A 20559-nucleotide genomic window follows, 5' to 3' on the forward strand; every position below is an offset into this window, starting at 1 on the left:
TCCTAATCTTCTTGGATTTGCTTCTCAAAGGATTTACATCCAACACATTAGGTTTGAACACTACAACTACTACTACTAACACTGTGCTAGTGTTTCCCTTCAACATTTGATTATTAAAGCAGACTGAAATGTACTGTTATCTTATTCTTCTCACCTGTTGCCAAAATGGTTACTGGCAGTCAGGGTTGGAAGGGTTACTAATTATCTGTCAAAAAATGTAGTCAGCAACCTAATCCAAGAATTACAATATTAAAATAACTTAACTTTATTACACCAAATATGCAAATAAAAATAAGAGAAAGGAAATGACAATAAGAAGTATTGATGCAAGTGTTTTCTATAAGACAACAGAGCAATGCAACCTTATTGTGTCCTCTGCTCAGTGTATTTTTAATAAATGTAAGTTTTCAGTAAGTGTAATGGATAAGTTACCTTTTCTTTGTATCCTAATTACACTACTTCACTTTACTAAATGTCATTAAACTCATCCAAGAGCTGATTTAACTGTTAACCTTTATTGTCTATTTTTGTTGGTGTTTTGTCATATAGTGTGTCATGACCCGACATTCATGGTGCTCACATAGTGCCATGTGTAAAATATCTCTCAAATGGTGGATAACGCAATAGGAACATTTTAAAAATCACATAACTTCATGTATAAATAGTCGCCTACAGTATATCTGGAATTAGATAGTCTGAGAGCACGCATTGGTCCCAGTATAAGCCAAATGGTTGATCCAGAACAATGAAAAAATGGAAATGCTATGTTGTAACTGCAAATGTCTTTTGTCAGTCTAATCAGCTCTATCAGACAAGGAAAAGTCCTCAGATAGGTAACACAAAGGCCTTTTCACACTGTTCAGAATTGCGTAATAGAGCTTTGTATTGTAATAACTTAAACCAAGCAGGAGGGGGCGCTAAAAGGCTGTTTTTCTGGTAGAATGGTGATATAACAAACCCGGATATCACCCAAACGCTCTTCTGGAGTGTCCATTTGCAATTAGTGTCTGTGTCACACACATGTGTCCTAAAACTAAAACATAGTGTGATAATCGTATATCAACAGCCAGATCAAATAGGACACATCTTCTTTCTTTCCCCCAAAAAACTATTATTTCTTTAATCACATATTGTCGCTTCTTTCTCCAGATGTTTTGTTCACAACACATCACTGTTGACTGTAATGGGACTGAGTGTTAAGGCACCATTTCCCCATTTCTAAACCCACAGCAGTGCAGACATCTCTGAGGGATAAAAATCAGACGTTTAATTCTAGCCACTGTGTATTGTTGGATCTGTGTGTTTGTGTTCACATGTTGAAAGGCTTAGCCTAATACAAATATTGTTAAAAACTATCCTATATATCACTGATCCATTAAAATAATTTACACTGAACATTAGGCACATTTAACCCAAAGTTCAAGTTCAATCCGCATCACCCACACAGATACAGTCATATCACACTCCTGTGTCAGGAAATACCCAGTCCACGTGGATTATCACACTACTAGCCTATATGATATTACCCACGCTGAGCCCTGGTAACAACGAGATTATACAAAGTGCTCTTAACTCTGGCTACAAAGACAAACTCAGATCTGTTCTAACTGTAGATGGCAGACATGCGGAAACAGGCTTCTGGGGGGAAATCTATACGTTTTCCAGCATCACTGGACTTCTGACAGGCAGACAGGCACTTTTACATTTACTGAACAGGCTTCCTCGAGGTGGTGATACACCGGATGGGCTCCCTGTCTCACTGCCGCATCCTGACTCGGACGTGACATACAACACGAGCGGCGACCACGGACCCACCCGATGTCATTAGCATGCACGTACGTAACGTCTACCGAGGGGGCTGTCTTTAAATACCGGGAGACTCCCCCTCCGCCGCACCACTTCTGCGGAAAAGCTGCACTCAGGAGGAGCAGACACATTCCACTCCGTGTTTCCACCTTTTAACTGAAGCCCTTAAAGGTAAGAAAACCCCGCTTTCGCTCACACATTACACATTACATCGCCTGTACACTTCACCTGGAATCATCTTTTATTTTTGACTCACCTGCCTGTCCATTGGTTAAAGTACTTTAAAAGGGAGGAGGTGTTGGGGGAGTGGGGGGGGGGCAACCTGATGCGCATTTTAGGAGGATAACTGAGAGCGGTGTGTCGCTATCAGTATCGATAATGGTGATTGGTTGTGAATGAGGCTGTTACTTGACTTTTTGACAGGTTACAGTGCTTCATGTGTGTAATGATCTGGTTTATGAAACAGAGAAGCGCAACAGGATATAGGCCTGTACGTTTCCTACTTTTTGCAGTAACGCACACATCAGTGAAATGAATGGGTTATGCTGTTTATAAATTATAGACATAAGAAATGTACTTACATCATCATTTATCGATAAAGAAATATATTACAATACAGGAAATATACCATCAGGTTAAGAACCCTGAGGAGCTGATGGTTTGGATCTGTGTCTGTCATTAGATTCGATGCTTTGCGTTGATGTAATGTGCGCAGTGTTACACAAGCGGTCACGCATGCCCTCTGCTGCTCGTGGCGACAGTCAGCCAGACAGCAGTCTGGGCCATACATGAACTTGGCACAGGAACTGCACTGCATCCATATTCTCCCCCAGTGGGAAGCAGATCTTAGTGAGAGCTGTGTTGGTGCTGCAGAATGCTGATATGGTGTAGCTGGTGCAATGAATGTGACTTTTATGATCACATCAGGTACTCAAAATATTGAGCTTACATTTTTTCTGATTTAATTAAAGCAATGCCACACTTGGCATGGAGTTGTGGATGAATATTTGTCAGTTGCAGCCGGTTGGAATCAACAGCAGATCTGTCTGATTACATTCTACAAATGCACTGTGGAAACAAAATCTAGTTTTTCCTGCTGATAAACTTCTCCAGCGTGTTTGGATAAATAGTGTTTTGTCTGATTGCATAGTCCAAAATAATTCAAGGGGGGCAGAAACAAGATGTATTCTCAGTCGCCTGCAAAGTAGTAATGTGGAAGACCAGATACTGTACCTCAGCCGTGATACCCGACACCCCATCAGAGCTCAGTAAACCCCCACTGACCTGTTGGTGATCAGTTACAGTAAATGTCATAATGTAGTGGGAAATATGATAATACAAGCATGCATGGGAAAGTTTAAGTTGTCCAGTTGTGTGCAACAGCTACTTATTTTAAATTCCAGAAATGAATCTAATCCGAAACTTGACACAAAACATCCCTCTCCCTCTCGCTTTCGAATTATATCGCATTAAATTCTTTCAGATACTAATAATCCTGCTTGTAATCCTCATTCAGTCATGCTACAGTAGTAATGTGGCAGGTTTGTAACAGCATATTTCATCAGTAAAGGAAGGAGCTTTGGCCAGTATTGAACATCTACAATAATCCTTTACTGTAAGCTAACACAGGGTCCTCTTGTAAAGCACAAACCCGACTCACTTAAGGGTCAGGCCCCGGTATGCTGTAAGCTTTCAGCTCACCTCGGAGTGAGAGATAATTGGATGATGGGATAGTAGGTATGACTGTCCCACGTACCATATCCTACTGTGCAGTTCACCATGGAGAGGTCTTAAATATCCTCTCAAGGAAGGTATTACAGTGTATTAATCCTGTTGGTTAGTCCACCACTACGTGCTGGTCTCCACATCGCAGAGAACCGGCCTAGTCATGCTGGATGATGTAAACGCCTGCAAGCGTGTGCACTCAGTCATGGCTGCCCAACCAGGAAACACAAATAGTAGTGTGTGACGTCAGCTGGTGATTTTCTGTGCTGCACGAAGACAGGCTGCAGTACTTGGTTGCCATGGAGACCCAGAGAGGCGCTGTGTAGCAAGAATTACTGTCTCCAAACCAATTATGGAAGTAAACCTGATAACGAGTGGTAGACTTTAACGTATGAAACTGGAACTTGTGGTTGTTAAGTCATAATGTTATGAGGTTATGACAAGGCCACACTTTCAATTCTCTATCTGAGAGAAAAAAGGGAAATTTGTGAGTTTGACTCACTCATTGTCGGATGAGAGAGTGGTCACGTACGCCCTTTTGTGAGTCTGTTAGTAGCAACACATTCAAACTGTCACATGCATTATGCACTATTAAGTCCCTGCGTCTCTCTTTCCACTCTCACCCCTCTGTACCTGATTACCTCTTTTCCATCCCATCCTTCCTCTTTCTGCTCTCTTTCCCCACCTCCCCATTCCCTTTTCCATTTCTCACATATCTATCCCTCATCCTCTTCCCGTACCCTTTTACTTTCCACAGATGTCCACCAAGGAGAAGCTCATCAGCCATGTGATGAAGGAGGAGCCTGTTGGCAGCAGGAACAAGGTGACGGTGGTGGGTGTCGGCATGGTGGGCATGGCCTCTGCTGTCAGCATACTGCTCAAGGTGAGATGGAAAGAAAGAGAGAGAATGTGAAGTGAGGAGAAATTTGAGTGGTGTGGTGTGTGGGTGTGTGTGTGTGTGTGTGTGGGGGGGGGGGATCAGTAAAGAGTGTTGAAATGAGCAAAGTGGAAGTAGGTGAAAGTAAATGGGGCGGCAGCTTAAAAGGTAAATTGGTGATAGTTATTACAGAACAAGAAGCTAAAATGAACTCATAAGTTAGTATTAGAGGCTTTAGATAAGCCCTTGACAAGTACAAACTTAGATCAACCTAAAAGTACCAGCTTCTATATGTAAGCCAATCCAAATCACCACTACTATTACTCCATTACGAATGCACTGATAAGGATTTGCAAATTATTCTCCAAGGGATGAAGGTGTGCTGACTGGTGAAATCAACTTCTGTAAAACCTGCATGCTACCTTACTCTACAAAACTGGACAGGAAGCATTCTGATTTCCTTATATTGTCCAGTTCCTTTCACAACCATTAAGTTGGATCTGTGCCATGTGAGGAACAACAGAGGTTGTGAGAAACTAAGTGAAAGGTCGTAGTCAAGGGAGTGATAAATGGTGTTTCATGGTTGTAGACCTCACTGTATATACTGTATATACTTATTGTATGTATGCATGTATATAATCAGGACCTGTGTGATGAACTGGCCCTGGTTGATGTGATGGAGGACAAGCTGAAGGGTGAGGCCATGGACCTGCAGCATGGATCCCTCTTCCTCAAGACACACAGGATTGTGGCCGACAAAGGTGAGAATGCACAAAAACAACTACAACCTGTGACTATTGCAAGATTTGTTTTCATGCTGCTAAGCCACTTGACCCCTTTTGAAGCTATAATCCTGTGTGTAACATTTCTCCTTGTGTCAATTTGTCAGATTACAGTGTGACAGCTAATTCCAAAGTAGTGGTGGTGACTGCTGGAGCCCGCCAGCAGGAGGGCGAGAGCCGTCTGAACCTGGTACAGCGCAACGTCAACATCTTCAAGTTCATCATCCCAAACATCGTCAAGTACAGCCCCAACTGCATCCTGATGGTGGTTTCTAACCCAGGTTAGAGGAGGGGGGTGTGTATGAGTGAGGGAGGGAGGGCAATGTGAGGAGAGACGGTGTGGTGTGGACTGAAATAGTGTTGAGGGATGTACTGTGATGTATATAATTTTACCGCCCGTAGCTCAGCACAATTCAAAAGGATCATTTTTAAGAGTTGTCCCCTCTGGTCCTTTTCCCTTCCAGTGGACATCCTGACCTATGTGGCCTGGAAGCTGAGTGGTTTCCCCCGTCACCGTGTCATTGGCTCTGGCACCAACCTGGACTCTGCCCGTTTCCGCCACCTCATGGGAGAGAAACTCCACCTCCACCCTTCCAGCTGCCACGGCTGGATCATCGGAGAGCACGGAGACTCCAGTGGTATGCACTGACTAAAAATAAAATCTCTGCCAGCCGTCCACTGTACCTGTTTGTTGGACTGTGGCAAATCTTTTAATGTAGCTACATCATTTGCAGGTTTTATGCTGCTATGATTGCCTTTGTCTATATAATTTGTATTCAGGATTAACTCATTTAGTGCGGTTATACATCTGTTTCTCACAGTGCCTGTGTGGAGCGGTGTGAATGTTGCTGGAGTTTGCCTGCAGGGCCTCAACCCAAAGATGGGGGCTGAGGGTGACGCTGAGAACTGGAAGGCTGTTCATAAGCTGGTGGTTGATGGGTGAGTACAAATTATTTTCCCATTAATCCACCAACGAGCTGAAAGAACTCTCTGAACTACCCTGAAAATCTGATTTTCTCTCTTGTACTCATCAATTTAATCTGCAAAGCAATAAGCCATGTGCATACGGGTCATCTGCCCAGAGCCGAGGTGGGAGCTGTAAATATTATGTTTTATGGAAAAAGATATTTGGGTTTTAATGGCCTACAGTCACATTGGCTTATTAACATCAAGACTAAAGCCTCCTACAGGCACAATTGAATCCATTGGAGCCGTCTGAACCTGGCAAGGAATTTGACCAGGGCTGTGAGCCAAAAGGCAAGCAGAGACGGTTACACAGTACACTGCTATGTTAAAGGCTCACCAGAGCATGGCAGCTAGCACAAACACAATAGCTATGCTACTCCCAGTAACATAAAACTACAGTTGTGCCAATGAACTCACTTACCTCAACCTCACCCTCCAAGGAAATATCTTTTATAATATTTAATCCTGATCAAAGACAGGCTCACCCTAAATTTTAAATGATCTGTTCATGTTACCTTATCATTATTGCTGTATTTGTTACTTAAGCCTGTGGTTGGATTTTGTATTGTGAAGTTTTGTCATTCCTTTGAAAGTTATTGACACCTGTAATTGCTGGTGGTAACAGCAAGCGCTGTTTAATACTGCAGGTCACAAAATTGTCTTGTTTTGTAGACACACAGGGTCCAAAATGTGGGATTTGGCAAACAAATAAACTGGGGTCACCGGCCAAGTTAAATAATTCACAGTTTAGGGGAAGGGTTACATCACTGTGTTTATTTATTTGTACCAGAGACTAATGTGACCCTCAGTCACTGTCCCCCCTACTTATCATCAAATCAAACCAGCTCCAGCCTGGTCCTTTTTTCTACGGTATGTTTCTGCCATAAGAGTGCATTACATGTTATTATGTTGTTATATGTTTGTACAAGTGATGCATGATGCAGTTTTGATTAAATATTAAAAACTTTTTGACTTCTTCACTGACACTGGAGTCAAAAAGTCAGTTTTGGACCATATAGACGCATTTTTGATGAACAGTAGTGTTCAGTGTCAAACCTCTTTTCCGGGAACACCAAAGACAAATGGTTTGTAATACTGCAAATATATAAATATTTCAGTACTTTCATCAGTTGGCCATAGGCTCAATCACCATTGTGTTACCTCATTTGGTGATAGATAGTGACATTTACTTAAATAAATATCTTTAAGATTATTACTTTTAAGTGATGCAACAGTTTGTCATGTAAACACAATACATTATGGTACAATATCAGTCAGTCAACCTGACTTATCACATATTAGCTCGGTGTTTAGGGAGGTCAACCATGTACAACACAATAGTTGATTTATCAAAGATGTTTGCAAAGGTTTCAGGTGTGAAATCCAAGTTTTCAAAAGGGGGACGGAGACAATGGGTACATTTACACAGTTGATGTCTCAATACAAAGAACAAAGAACCTCAGCAAAGGTGCTTCATTCTCCATCTCCATGGCCAGTAGAGGAGAGGTCTCATTTTAAATAAAGATGTTTGACATTTTTTAAATGTATGGGACAGGATGACATTGTCTGTTCATGTTTCTCTTTAGTTTTTTGGACCAGTTATATTAATTTGTTGCTCTGCATACATGCATACATCAAGATCAGCACAGCCGAGATTGGGGAGTGACAATTAGAAACCACAAAACACTATTACATACTGAACAAACATGCAGCTATGTTGCACTACTCTCAGGGTGATAAACTGCTGAATTCATAGCATGAAAACATCTGGAAAGATGATGGATGAGGGCTATTAGAGGAATATGACAAAGTGGGAGCAAACAAAGATGCAAATACTAAAGCTGACTGACAACTTGTTTGATTATGTGTGTGCACTGCAGGGCCTATGAGGTTATCAAGCTGAAGGGCTACACATCCTGGGCCATTGGTATGTCAGTGGCTGACCTGGTGGAAAGCATCCTCAAGAACCTGCACAAAGTGCACCCCGTGTCCACACTGGTCCAGGTGAGGAGATTGTTACAGATACAGTGATACAGTTTGCTGTTAGGCTAATCCTGCATGATAAAATTCATTAAATTCTTTACACAAACATAGACTGTCCTGCTAAACCTGACCCTGCTGTGCTCCTGTCATCTTATAGGGCATGCACGGAGTGAAGGATGAGGTCTTCCTGAGCGTCCCCTGTGTCCTGGGCAACAGCGGCTTGACAGATGTGATTCAAATGACACTGAAGGCCGATGAGGAGAAGCAGCTGGTGAAGAGTGCTGAGACCCTGTGGGGTGTACAGAAGGAGCTCACCCTGTGAAAAGCGGTTCTCTGAATTCTCCAATACACCCTAAAACCACCCTCAACACTGCGTGGTTGAGTCCCTCCTACCGTACCTCCTGTGCCCAAACAGGCAAATTAAACCTCTGAATATCTTAAAAAAAAAAAAGGCCATGTGTAGCTAAACCAGTGGAGGCTAGATTTTACCTTCAGATATTCAGTGTCATTTTCCTTTGCTGCCTCCCACCCGTCCTCCTGCCTCCATTAATGAATTCTCAGAAACACAACTCATACCTTTGGCCTTAACTCAGCCTGTGTTGGAGAAAGATGATATATATTTGTTGTCCTGTCTACACAAGAAAAGTAAGGCCAGTTGTGCGTATATACTCTGTGTACTGTATGTTACTGTGAGCGGTTGCTTCTTCTGTACACTCCTTGTCTGTAGTTTGTATTTATTCTGTGTATTCTGTGATTGTTGCCAGTTGGGTTTTTCCACTTGGTAATCTCTGTTTATTTTTTATTTTGAGTATAATGGAGACATTCCATTCTCTATGAGGAGGGCTTCCTATCCACCTACAGTCATAACACCACTGCTGCAGATATCACCGGGCCAGGATCCTGTGATACCAAAGTACCTTATCATTTGAGAAAAGCAATGCTACATCAACTGGTTGGCATTGAAGCCTTTGTAAACAAACCTAACCACAAGTGCACTGACAAAATAGCTATTAAAAGGTAAGGTTTAGAGATCTGTCAAGAAGCAACAAAGATTTCATCTGAGCAAATTAAAGGGGTTGCCAACAAGGCGACTTGCCATAATTTAACTCAGCAAAGAGATAACAGAGAGCCAATGGGAAAGAGTCAGCTACAATCACGACCCAGGGTCAGGTTATGAATCATAACAGAAGGTGTTTGTTTGTACACCCTAAATACCCTCAAAGGGTTTTGTATTTATGTTACTCCACCTGTCTGGACAAAAAAAAAAAAAAGTCATATTATTTAGAACTGTTAATACTGTTAAGATCTATTTATGTATTACTGTTACATATGGTCTATCAATCGCCTGACTCACTGAAGAACTGTACCTGTCATGGCAGCTGGATATTGATTTTTATTTGCTGTAACATCAAATAAATCTGCCAGGATACTGATACAAGTCTGCCCTTTGTCCTTTCCTTTCCTGTGTTTTTCACCCAACCTAGCAAAAGGCAGTTTGTATGAGTTTGCAGGCAGCTGACTCAGCTGCTCTCAGCACACGACTCTGGGGTCAACACAAGGCAGATAGAGCTTTTTATGCAGGAGATCTAAATGTGGTCACTAGCTTCTTTATGTAGCGTTGTGGCAAGCTGAACACGTACACCTACTGTAGGTGAATACTGCTGCACCTGCTGACTAATACTAGCATTTAAAAACCATCTGTGTTTGATCAGTACGTTCTGTGATTTGAGTTTGTCTAACAGGTGTGTGCAACAGAGGACACTATTAGTTTTTACTTTTCTGTGATTCAAACAAAACTTTGACATATTAATTAATGAAATGATCACAAAGAGATGAACCATTAAATCAGATTTCTTTTATTTGTACTGATTTACATAAATCTACAGATATAAAAGAACAGGTGGTCTATGGTTGAAATGGAAACGAAAAAAATAACAGTAGATATTCTATCATACAAGTCAAAGTGCATTTAGTAAAAGGCTAATTTAAATGAGACCTGTTTGCAATCTTTACATAAGTTAACGTTTTGATTAGTACAATAGTCATTTATTTTTGTACCCTAGTACACTCCGGCTTTATTCACAACCTTTTCCTTATGTTTACTGAAAACCTAAACCTCTCAGCAAGACTGAGAATGAATGGACAGCACAAAGAAAACCGAAAAAGGAAAAAAAAAATGAAGAATTTAGAATAAAGTATGTCAAGCCTGTCGTCAACCTCAGACAGAGACACTGTACAAAGTAAACCAACCAATGTACAGGATTGGTTAATGCTGTCAGACCGGAGGGCAGACCTGAGCAGCTGACATACAATGAAAGAACCTCACTCATACCATTGTAAAGAGACACACACAGAACAGGGGAAAACACATAGCAGTGAGGACAGGTGGATATGGGAGCTCAAAATGTAGCTCATCAACAGAATAACAAACGAAACAGCTCAAGTCCATGTTCATCATCACCTCCACAGCATGGCTCCATAGCTACTGAACATGACCCAGACCACATACAGCATTAAATCCTGAGGCTGAACCCTTGTCTTTCCTGAAAGGTTGCCCTGGGTATTTATATCAGAGCCTAACCTTTTCATTATGAAGGGCGTGGACACATGGGGCTCTCTACAAAGCCTCTCTCTACTAGCCCCCTAACAATTTGTGCTTACTAGCCAAATGACTTTGTCTGCCAAAGCGATTGCAAACAGAACTTGTAGGCTACCCTGCAGCGCAACCATAAAGTCTATGAGTACAAAATATACAGGTCGACACACCAACTCACGGTGCGCAAGCCCAGCTGCACCACAAGCACACACAGAGCAAACACAGAATAGACTCGCACCTCACTTTTACAATATGGCATGTGTGTTGAGCATGTTTTTGTGTCAACTGCGGTAACTGGTTCACAATGTGGTCACAGTGGTTTTTGTTTCACGTTGGGGCACAAAAGTAATGCTGTCATGACTGTTTATGCATAATGATCTCAAGGAAGTATTTGGTCAGATCAAAATACAAATGATGTCCTACCAGAACTGTGGCTACACAGTTTAAAATTTCCACTGTGCTAAACAAGACAGTCCAATCCTTCATAGATGTAGTTTTAGTGATTCTCTGTTGCAGCTGTTCAGATTTCTGTCTCACAATAACAGATGTTATAGAGATTAAAAAGAGGGCAGCTGTTTGAACTTTAAGAAGACATTAAAAAGGGAATAAAAGAGAGGAGGAAGAGAAGAGAGTAAGAGAGCGTGAAGATGCGTTTCAAGGTAGTCGTGTGGGTCAGTAGAGGTCACTAAGGCCGGCAGTCTTGCGGGCTTTCTGCATGAGGGCACGAAGCTGGAACTGCTTCCTGGACAGAAGGCGTACATGCTGTAACAAAAGAGAACAAGAGTCAATAAAACTAAAACCACAGAGGACTCAAGTGTGTGTATGTCTGTGTCTCTCTTAAGGTGAGTCTACACAGGAGCCCTTTTAGGCATGTTTTTCAGTCGTCAGTCTGAGTACGTCACGTCTGACAGAACAGATACAGATTCTACTTTAATCAAATACAGGCTGCGTAGTGGCTCGTATTTCACTCGCACTATACAGGCATAAAAATGCGACCCAAAGCATATTTTTAAGATTCAAGTCAATTTTTTTTCTGTTTTTCATTCATAATTACAGTGATTGTGTGTTGGGATCTGAGTGTCAGCAGCTCTCACAGACTCACAGGCTGCTCTGCTAAAATGCTGCTTTCACTATGCAGGCTGTGCAGACATTATGTTATGCATTAGTGGCAGCTGTGTTGACGTGGTCACCTTGAGAAAAACCTCCAGGTCTATGACGCCCCTGCGGAGAGCCTCTCCCAGGTAGAAGATAGTGTCCTCAATTGCATTTTCTTCAGCATATAGGTTTAGGATCTGTTTGTACAGCGGAGCTGTGGGCACAATGACGTCATCGATGTCATTGTTCTCGGACTGGTTCTCCATCTTCTCCAAGGCCTCACTCAGCTCCTCGTCCTTTCTCTTCAGCAGATCAATATTCCTGTCAACCTCAGTCTAGTGGAAATAATTACAACCATATCATTTTTGTTATTATGGGGAAAAAAAAACATTATAAGAGAGAAGAAAACAATAGAGGACAGAATAAATACAGATGTAATATTGAAAAACAGGAGGATCTCTCACCACTTCCTGGTCCAGTCTTGAGACCATCTCTTCCAGTTTCTGATGTCCTTTCTTCAGGTCCTCCTCTGTTCGCTTCAGGGCATCCAGCTCTGCCTGAGCTCTGTCCATCTCCTCCTTCATCCTCCAGCGAAGCTTGTCACTCACAGCTGAAATCAGAGATGCACGGATGGTGTCCTCGCCAATGGTGCCATCTCTGCTCGGGCCTGAAGAGGTTAAGAAGGGGACATGAGGCAGTGAACACAAGAAACAGAAAACAACAGCTGGCAAAAAAACCCTTTAATTCAAACAATATCCTACCCTAAGGTTTCTGGCATCTACAGCCAGTGCAAAGAAGCACCACAGAGACATCACCGGCATCAAGTTCAGATTAACTTATGTTGGGTAACAACTTTAAGGAAAAGCCTACATTAAATGTCTTAGTAAAGTGGCCATCTTAAGCCTCCAAAACAGCTTCAGTGCTTCTTGACATACATTCTCCAAGTCTGTGGAGCTCTGCAAGAGAGATGACCACCATTCCTCCAATTTATATTCACGGATTACGTAACAGTTAGTACAATTGCATGCATCAGGTTTTTCTAATATTTTGTTCTCACACATGTGTACATGAGAAAAACAATAAAATATCAGACATATCGGTCAATAATACACAACAACAAACAAAAGCTGAAAAAGCTGAAAAATACCAGGTTATGCAAGTGAAAAGGCACTGCTGGATGTCTTGAGAGTCAAGACCACCACATATATAGTTTGGAGTCAGCACTACAAATGTCAGAGTTGATTCAGCCCTGAGATCTGAGTAGTCTACAGGCAAACCCATTTTTCTCCTTTACTAAATATAGGAGAGAGCTAAAGTTCCTCCTGCATGCTGGTCCTTGACCAGCATTTCACTGGTGGTAACTGATGTTGGGACAGCAGATAGGTCCCCTGATCATAGGTCTGTCTTTGTGTGGAGTTACTGTTCACTTCCTAAATATAGCGCTGTGTGCTTCTGAGATGTAGGGTGTGAGGGCAAGAGGGGGGGACTGTTCCTTTCCCTTAAGATTCATCCCACCCTTTGGCCTTTAATGCTCCCCACTCTAGTTACACTAATGACCTTTCCCTGACGGCTATGCACGCCACCGAAGTCACACAGAGGGTGAGAGACTATGAGTCATAAGGTCAAGGTTTCTTAATTCAGGTTTAAGTGCAGACCATGGAAAAAAGAAAATGTTTTGTTTTTTCCAGGGGTGAATTAAGCTTTTGCTAAGAAATGAGTCAGTGCACTGGAATATTAAAAAACAAAAAGGACATACATAGAAAAAAAAACTACTTCTGAGTGAACACATTCATCTGTATCTTGTTGTGCTTGTGTGTAAAAACGTTTGAATCCTGTGCTAAATGTACCCAAGAGAAAGAAAAAAAAAAGCAGCCCAGAATCTTAATATGATACATACCCACTGTGGAAACTGGAGTCTGGGTAGGGTAGTGTGTAGGCCCAGCAGTGGCTGGGTAAGAGTTACCCCCTTGGTACTGGTATCCTGGATAGCCTCTGCAAATAGTTCAATGTTCAACAAAGAGCTAATTCTTTACATTTTCAAAAATGTTACATGACATCTATCTTTAACTTTTAGCTATAAATGTAACTGAACCAGTGCTGTATTTCTGACTGACATGCTGATTAAGAAACCAAGCATGCCAGGGCAGGCTTGTTGGGAAATGCAGTGTACATATGTTAGCTGGGGCAGAGGGCTGAGAACTGCTTGGCAAACATCTTACCCTGGGTTGGGATTTGGGCCGTAGGGGGAGACTGCAGGCATGCCAGGCATGTAGGAAGCTGAGGTAAAGAGAAATAGTGAAACAATCAGATCCAGGCACATACAAGTCCAACTATTCTTTATCGCTTTGGCTTTTCACAGACACATTCACTCTCATTTTTCCATGGTGTGTTGTAGTGGTATCTGAGCCCCATCTGGTGCTTAAGGAAATAAATGCATCACTTAAAACACATTGCAATAATACAGTAAGTAAACCAATATACATCAGCAGTAAAACCTAAAATTAACCTTAATTTTTCTTTACTGTTTTATAGTGTTTATTCAACTTTATGGACATTATAGAAGCTGTAGGTTGTGGTGCTTATTAATTGTATTATTTATAAATAGTTATTGTTTCTAATATTTACAAAACCATCACTAATATAAATTGGGTCAAACACCTTTTAGTGTATTAATTGGTGTTCAGTGTGTAAATACTTCTATTAGCACCATATCACTTTGTATAAAAAATTCTGTGGATCATCCTGTTCTTCTGTTCTACTCTTACTGACAACTCCTTGAGCCACTTAAGGCCAGGACACACCAACCCGACGGCCGATAATCGGGTTGGTGTGTCCGGACCTTTAGATTACCCTGTTTATATCAACAATTTATGGCACTCACGGTTAGGGGGTCCAGCTGCTTGGAAGGCCTGGTAGGGGGCTTGTGTGGTGGGGCGAGAAAACACAGGAGGCTCCTCTCCAAACACCACAATCATCACCTGAATCAAACCATACAGGTCTGACTGCGGCTGTAAGACATGCAGTGAAGGGCAAGTTTTATCAACTAAGCCAACAAATGCAAAATGTTATTCAAATGATCAACAGCCAAGCCACTGGTCAAATATTATCTAGGGCCAGATGGATTTATTGCCCTCATGATTGCACCATTTTGTGCTTACTGAGTGGTAGTAATAGACATATACATTGTAGAACTACAGTTTAACTTACTGTGATACTGTAAATAGTGTTGTTAAAAATACTGATCGAAGACCTCACACTTACATGCTTCCACTCATGTAGATAAGGCAGGTAGATCTTGCCATTGGCATCAATGTGTTTGCCAGTTTTTATCATCATGGCACTGGTAGGTTTGACAAAACATATGGGAGGGTTGTAGGGATAAGTGTCCAACAACCACAGACACACTGGGATGTTGTAGACATTGCCTACAGGAAACACACAAAGGCACAAACTGTGTTCTCTTGAGACGCACTTTTGTATTCAGCTCCAAGGAGCACAGACGACCTTTACGTGAAGTAAACTAAAATTATGATATACTGTATTACAAACAAATACATTTTACTGTCTAATAATCTCCTGCAAACTTGAGTCTTGAGTAAGACTGCAATGTATGTTAGAAATCCAAAACTGTGGGTTTGGCTTTAAGCTCACTATAAGATGTTCTGTTAGAAGATATGTTCCATTTCCTGAATGAAATCTAAGCCATGATGTCAGAACAGAAGAAAAGCTGGCAGATCGAGGACACGGAGTGACACAATACAAGTCGGAGTTTGTTTGCAGTCACACATGCTTGTTCTAAAATTGATCTGACTTACCCTATTTGAGAGTACGGTGACAAGAGCTACACAAACTCACACTTAACTTTCTATGCCCCAGTCCTTTCATAATCTATTGAAGGAAGAATGTGCATAATTTGTTCGCAAGAGAAGCGTGCTTTACCTCTGTAGCTCACTGGGACAGTTCCTGTCAAGCTCATCAGGTCTCTTGTGGAGCCATCATTAAACACTGAAACATAAGAAGATTCCATGTCCAGTAGCAAAACAAGTTGGACATATATACCATCATATAAGCACAGAATATGTAACTGAGACCACCAGACAGTCGAAAACAGGAGGCGAGTATCATTCAATTTACCGTAAGCGTCCATAAGCGGCTTCAAGTCCTTGTACTGGGAGATGACATTCGTTATCTCACGAACAGTCAGATCTCTGTATTTGTATTGCTAGGTAATGATGTCAAATGAAGAGAGGAGAAAAGGAGACGTATGTTAGTATACAGACACTTTAAACATAATGCTGACATTCAGGTAACATGTTTAAAGTGAACTGACACAGCTCAGTTTTACTTAGGTAGTAACTTTTGTGCAGCCAATACAATTTGTGGTTTAAATGTAAAAAATTGTTGCCTCGCCATCAGGTCAAGCCTGCTGTCACTCCCACCTCGGTTCACAGATCTCAGACTTACACTTGCAACTAAATCTTAGTTGTTCATTCCAATCTTAATCCAGAAGGCACCTGTAATGTTTGTTTCAAACAGCTGAAAGGCCCACATTTTAAATTGAGATGAGTTGTGAAGTACTCAAAATGCTTATGTTTCACTTCCGAATAAACCTCTTAAATTAAGTATTTAATGAATGCATGAGGTTTATTGTAATTTTTTACAGATATAAGACAGTACAGGCACTTAGGAATTCTTGTGCGTAACTCAGTTTTTAAAACAGAAAGGAAAAAAAGAAGACGGTATAGAAAGGTACACACTATACAAAATAAAATATGTTAAATATATAGTTGTAAAGGCTGATTAGCCTTGAAGAACCTGTGCATTTTAGCACGAATCTGCCCTTAACATGGAAAACGTTGCTTAACGTTAATTCATTTATATTTAATAGAAGAAGAAACACTCAAACAAGAGGTATTTTCTTCATTGAGATTGACAAATTATTCTACAGGCTGTAAAACTGCGGAAGCATTGATGTAAAAACGAAATTGGCAAAAAACAAAAAAAACAGCCACATACAATAATATGAATTATGGTTTAAAAACATGTTAATAATTAAAATATTAGTGATGCCAGCTAGCTACGTGGCTATGGTAGATTGTAAAACGCAACAGAGAGATTAATACGACGGTTCTCCTTCATATGAAAACCAAAATGTTTGAACACACACCAGGAAATGTGTTTCTGGCTAATGGTGTCATGTTTGGTGTATCGGTGAGCTAACTTGCAGCAGGCTTTACCTTCAGCATCTTCTTCAGGGCACCTTCGTTGACAACCGCCATAGTTTTCCGAGTGTTTGTTTGTTCTGAATTAGGAGTTAAAAGAGTAAACAGCTGGCTTTTTAAGACGCTAGCAGGTCTTTGCTGGATGCTAGGCTAAAATTAGCCCAGCCTCGGGCCCGACTACAGTTACGACACTGATTCGGTGTCTATTGATCTTCAGTCCCGAGCGGGTAATGGCTCTGCTGCTGGCGCGCGAATACTCGATGATTTACGTGAGAGTAGCGAACAGACAGAAGCAGCTCATCAATAGTTCTCAAAAGAGGCCGAAAAAAACAAATATGTGATAGTCAACAAAAGGAATTTCCGGTATTCCACCTGACTGCTTCCGGTCCGCATGTGACGTGAGAAAGTAGGCGGGTGTTTCCCAAGCTGTGGTCCGGGGTCCCCTTAGCGGTCTGAAGTATACCCAGGCGGTCTACAACAGAAAAAAAGAATCGGTTTCTCATTTTCTTTCATACAACAGTATTTATGAGGATAAGTGACTCATACTGTTGATGGGACTTCTACAGTAGGCTACCTTTATGTCATTTATTTTGAAAAAATCATGATCTCTGACTGCTTTAAACTGAAACACTCCTGTATCTTTAGCGATTCTTCAGAAAAACTATAACTTTATATACTTTGTTATTCTCTAAGGTAATACATAATAATACATCAAAGGTGGCTATCAAATAAAAAGTAGGACAAATATACAGTCAGCTCATACCCATCAAGGATGCCTAGGTGTAGAACCAACACTTACACACACAAAAAAAAATGTTTTTAAGAGAAAAAATTGTTTCTAAAACTTATTATTGTACAAAAAAGCCATTTCTACTGATCACTTACTGTTGAGGGATAAATGGCACATGACATTTGATGAATGGGATATTTAATGTCTACTCCCCATTAAATTAGTCGTTTACATATTAAAAATCAAAGGCTTACTAAGTAATTATAAATTATAAAAATAACGTTTGGCTAGTGAAAGTGGTTCCCAAAATATTAAACGCAAACATATTTTCAAATTGCACTTTATTTACAATATGAATCAGTCACTTTTTACAAGAGGTTATATTATGATGTAAAGTTAGTCTTGACTTTGGGAATAGTTTTGACTTTTGACTCTGAAGAAAGGTTTTGGATGAACAATTTTAAACACAGTAACAGATATTAAATCAACAAGCAAAATATATTTCCTTACTCTAATGAACAACCTTGCAAACTGTTAAAAGCACTAGTTTGTAATGGAAAAATTGTTCGAATGTCTCTCTGTCAAAAGGAAAGGAAAGCTGCACTCTTCTATAATAAAGCATGCTTTACTGGGCTCTACCTGGCTGTGTATGGGTTCTCCAGATTACTAACCTTTCTCTCCACTGGTCAAAAGTCTAAAACATTTATGATAAAGACACAACAAATACCTTTGGGTGCAGCTCAGGTACATTTTTATGAGCTGCTTGTAAAGCAATTTGAGTGTATTGCACACAGAGACGTTCAAATCCCAAAGTAGTTTGTTATATTCATTGTATGGAAAACATTTCAGATTTCAGATTTAAATTAAAAGAAGGCATACATTCACACCAAACACAATCTATATGTTTTCATCTGGTGCCACTTGACATTTACAGTGTAAATAGTTTGAAGCATGTTGCTATTTGTCTGAAATGATTAATTAATGAAACATAAAATAATCAATGGATACCATCTGACACTGGCACGGGATAAAACACTTCATCACAGGCAACACACAAACAATCTTTACACAAATTATTGGGAGATTCTACAAAAAGCTAACAGTTGGTTTCATTTTCTTGCTGGGGAGGTTGGTCATCTTCTCTGGATAAATGCAGATGCAAACTTCCATCTGTCTTCCAAAGTACTTCTGCATGTCTCTGGAACTGCAGCCAACCTAAAAAAGAATATATTTCTCATTTCAGGAGGGTGCTTGTCAACAACTAAATTTGTAAACAGGTTGACAACGAAAAGGTATCACAAGCCCTAATTATGAGGAATGAACTTAGATTCACTCTTCAGGCGTGGCCTAGATACGAATCTTGGATCTGCCTTATCAACATGAACTTGTATCTAGGGCATAGATACTGCTGGTGTTGTTCTGAAATTACATGGAGGCTTGCTTTCTGCCTGTGTGAGTGTTACTTACAAGAGGATTGTTCAAGCTCTGGATGAGGTTGCATGCATACAGGGGGGAAGTCTCCAAACATGGCAACCATCACCTGCAGAAGGCTCACTAGGTCACATTCACCCTGGTCGGGGAAAGGAAAAGTCACACCAATGTAAACATGGTTGTAAAACTCTAAAGCACACCTTAAACCTTGATGATACCATTGTCTGTTTAGGTGCAGCCCTATCAAAAAATACATCATAAAGTTGCACTTCTCACATTCTTCCACTCCTCCAGGTAAGGCAGCAGGACTTCACCATTGCTGGAGATATACTTTCCTTTGAGGACCATCATCTCACGTGTGGGCCTGACATAGCATATGGGAGCAGTTTGGGGGTAGCTTTCCTCAATCCATAAGCATACTGGGATGTTGTAGGTCTTGTCTTGTGTAAGAACGGGGGTGGGGGGAAAGGTATGTTATTTAGCATATTCTGAGAAATTATGATCTTTATCTTTCTTATTTTGGATTTGAACTGACCAGAATCAGCGTCAAATTCAAGTTATGATTTGGCAGCTTTATCAGGTCACGCAATACAAAATGGAAAGTCACCGTTACCTTCATACATGACGGGAATGGTTCCGGTTAGACTCATCAAGTCCTTTGTGGTTCCATCATTGTAAACTGTAAAAAAATGAAACAATGACTGGTTTAGAGTACCTGTTGAAAATGTCCACAAGTTCAGAAACAGATTGTTGGCTGTTATTTTGCTTCTCACCATATTTATCCATCATGGGCTCGAGGTTTTTGAAGTGAGTCAGTGCAATGTATATTTCATGGGCCACATATTTGCGAAGATATGACTTTGAGGGAAAAAAAGGATAAAAAACACACTAAAAAAATCAATGTTTTGATTTAGAGAAAATTAATTCTTCTTTCCGTTGTTAATGATCATCTTACCTTAGGGAGCATTTTCTTAATCGTATCCTCATAGTATAACATGATTATGGTTTATCCAAAAGGGAAATAGTACTTTTTCCTTGTATCTTTCCGATCAACAACACTCAACTAACCTTGCCTTTCCTTCTCTCTGGGGTTTATGGTCCTGTCCTGTCTTTTATGACCGTTGAAAGCCAGTGGAAGAACAGCCACACGATTATGCAAATCATCTGCCCTAAGAAGCAGCAACTATAGGCTACATGACTTAAACAAACAAGACATAAATATAACGTTGATAACAACAAAATATAATATTAGTATTATTGATAATGATAACTTATGACTGCTAGAGAAGCCATGCTTTGGTTGTTGTTTGGATAATGGAACCATCCAATCTCTTGGATCAGGATCA

At 40.7% G+C, this 20559-nt stretch overlaps 3 protein-coding genes across 3 annotated transcripts; 1 reads left to right on the top strand and 2 right to left on the bottom strand.

The window, feature by feature from the left end:
- The first annotated feature begins 1812 nt into the window (after positions 1 to 1812).
- On the top strand, positions 1813 to 9577 carry ldha (lactate dehydrogenase A4). Its single transcript, XM_051383599.1, has 8 exons — positions 1813 to 1977; positions 4289 to 4414; positions 5052 to 5169; positions 5298 to 5471; positions 5655 to 5828; positions 6012 to 6129; positions 8037 to 8160; positions 8297 to 9577. The coding sequence occupies exons 2-8, from the start codon at positions 4289 to 4291 to the stop codon at positions 8459 to 8461; spliced, it is 999 nt and encodes a 332-aa protein (XP_051239559.1). The 5' UTR covers positions 1813 to 1977; the 3' UTR covers positions 8462 to 9577.
- A 402-nt stretch (positions 9578 to 9979) lies between these two features.
- tsg101a (tumor susceptibility 101a) lies at positions 9980 to 17440 on the bottom strand. The gene is made up of 10 exons (XM_051383590.1): positions 17068 to 17440; positions 15965 to 16052; positions 15770 to 15835; positions 15092 to 15255; positions 14712 to 14838; positions 14050 to 14107; positions 13728 to 13822; positions 12295 to 12497; positions 11926 to 12165; positions 9980 to 11497 (listed from the first exon to the last, which is right to left on the bottom strand). Exons 1-10 carry the CDS (start codon positions 17107 to 17109, stop codon positions 11408 to 11410), a joined length of 1173 nt encoding a protein of 390 aa, XP_051239550.1. The 5' UTR covers positions 17110 to 17440; the 3' UTR covers positions 9980 to 11407.
- A 666-nt stretch (positions 17441 to 18106) lies between these two features.
- zgc:123278 (uncharacterized protein LOC641569 homolog) lies at positions 18107 to 20297 on the bottom strand. Its single transcript, XM_051383607.1, has 6 exons — positions 20169 to 20297; positions 19987 to 20071; positions 19827 to 19892; positions 19490 to 19653; positions 19250 to 19352; positions 18107 to 18997 (listed from the first exon to the last, which is right to left on the bottom strand). Exons 1-6 carry the CDS (start codon positions 20208 to 20210, stop codon positions 18879 to 18881), a joined length of 579 nt encoding a protein of 192 aa, XP_051239567.1. The 5' UTR covers positions 20211 to 20297; the 3' UTR covers positions 18107 to 18878.
- Between the last annotated feature and the right edge of the window lie 262 nt (positions 20298 to 20559).

The sequence above is a fragment of the Dicentrarchus labrax genome, unplaced genomic scaffold, assembly GCF_905237075.1.
Source record: "Dicentrarchus labrax unplaced genomic scaffold, dlabrax2021, whole genome shotgun sequence".
Classification (NCBI taxonomy): Eukaryota; Metazoa; Chordata; class Actinopteri; family Moronidae; genus Dicentrarchus; species Dicentrarchus labrax.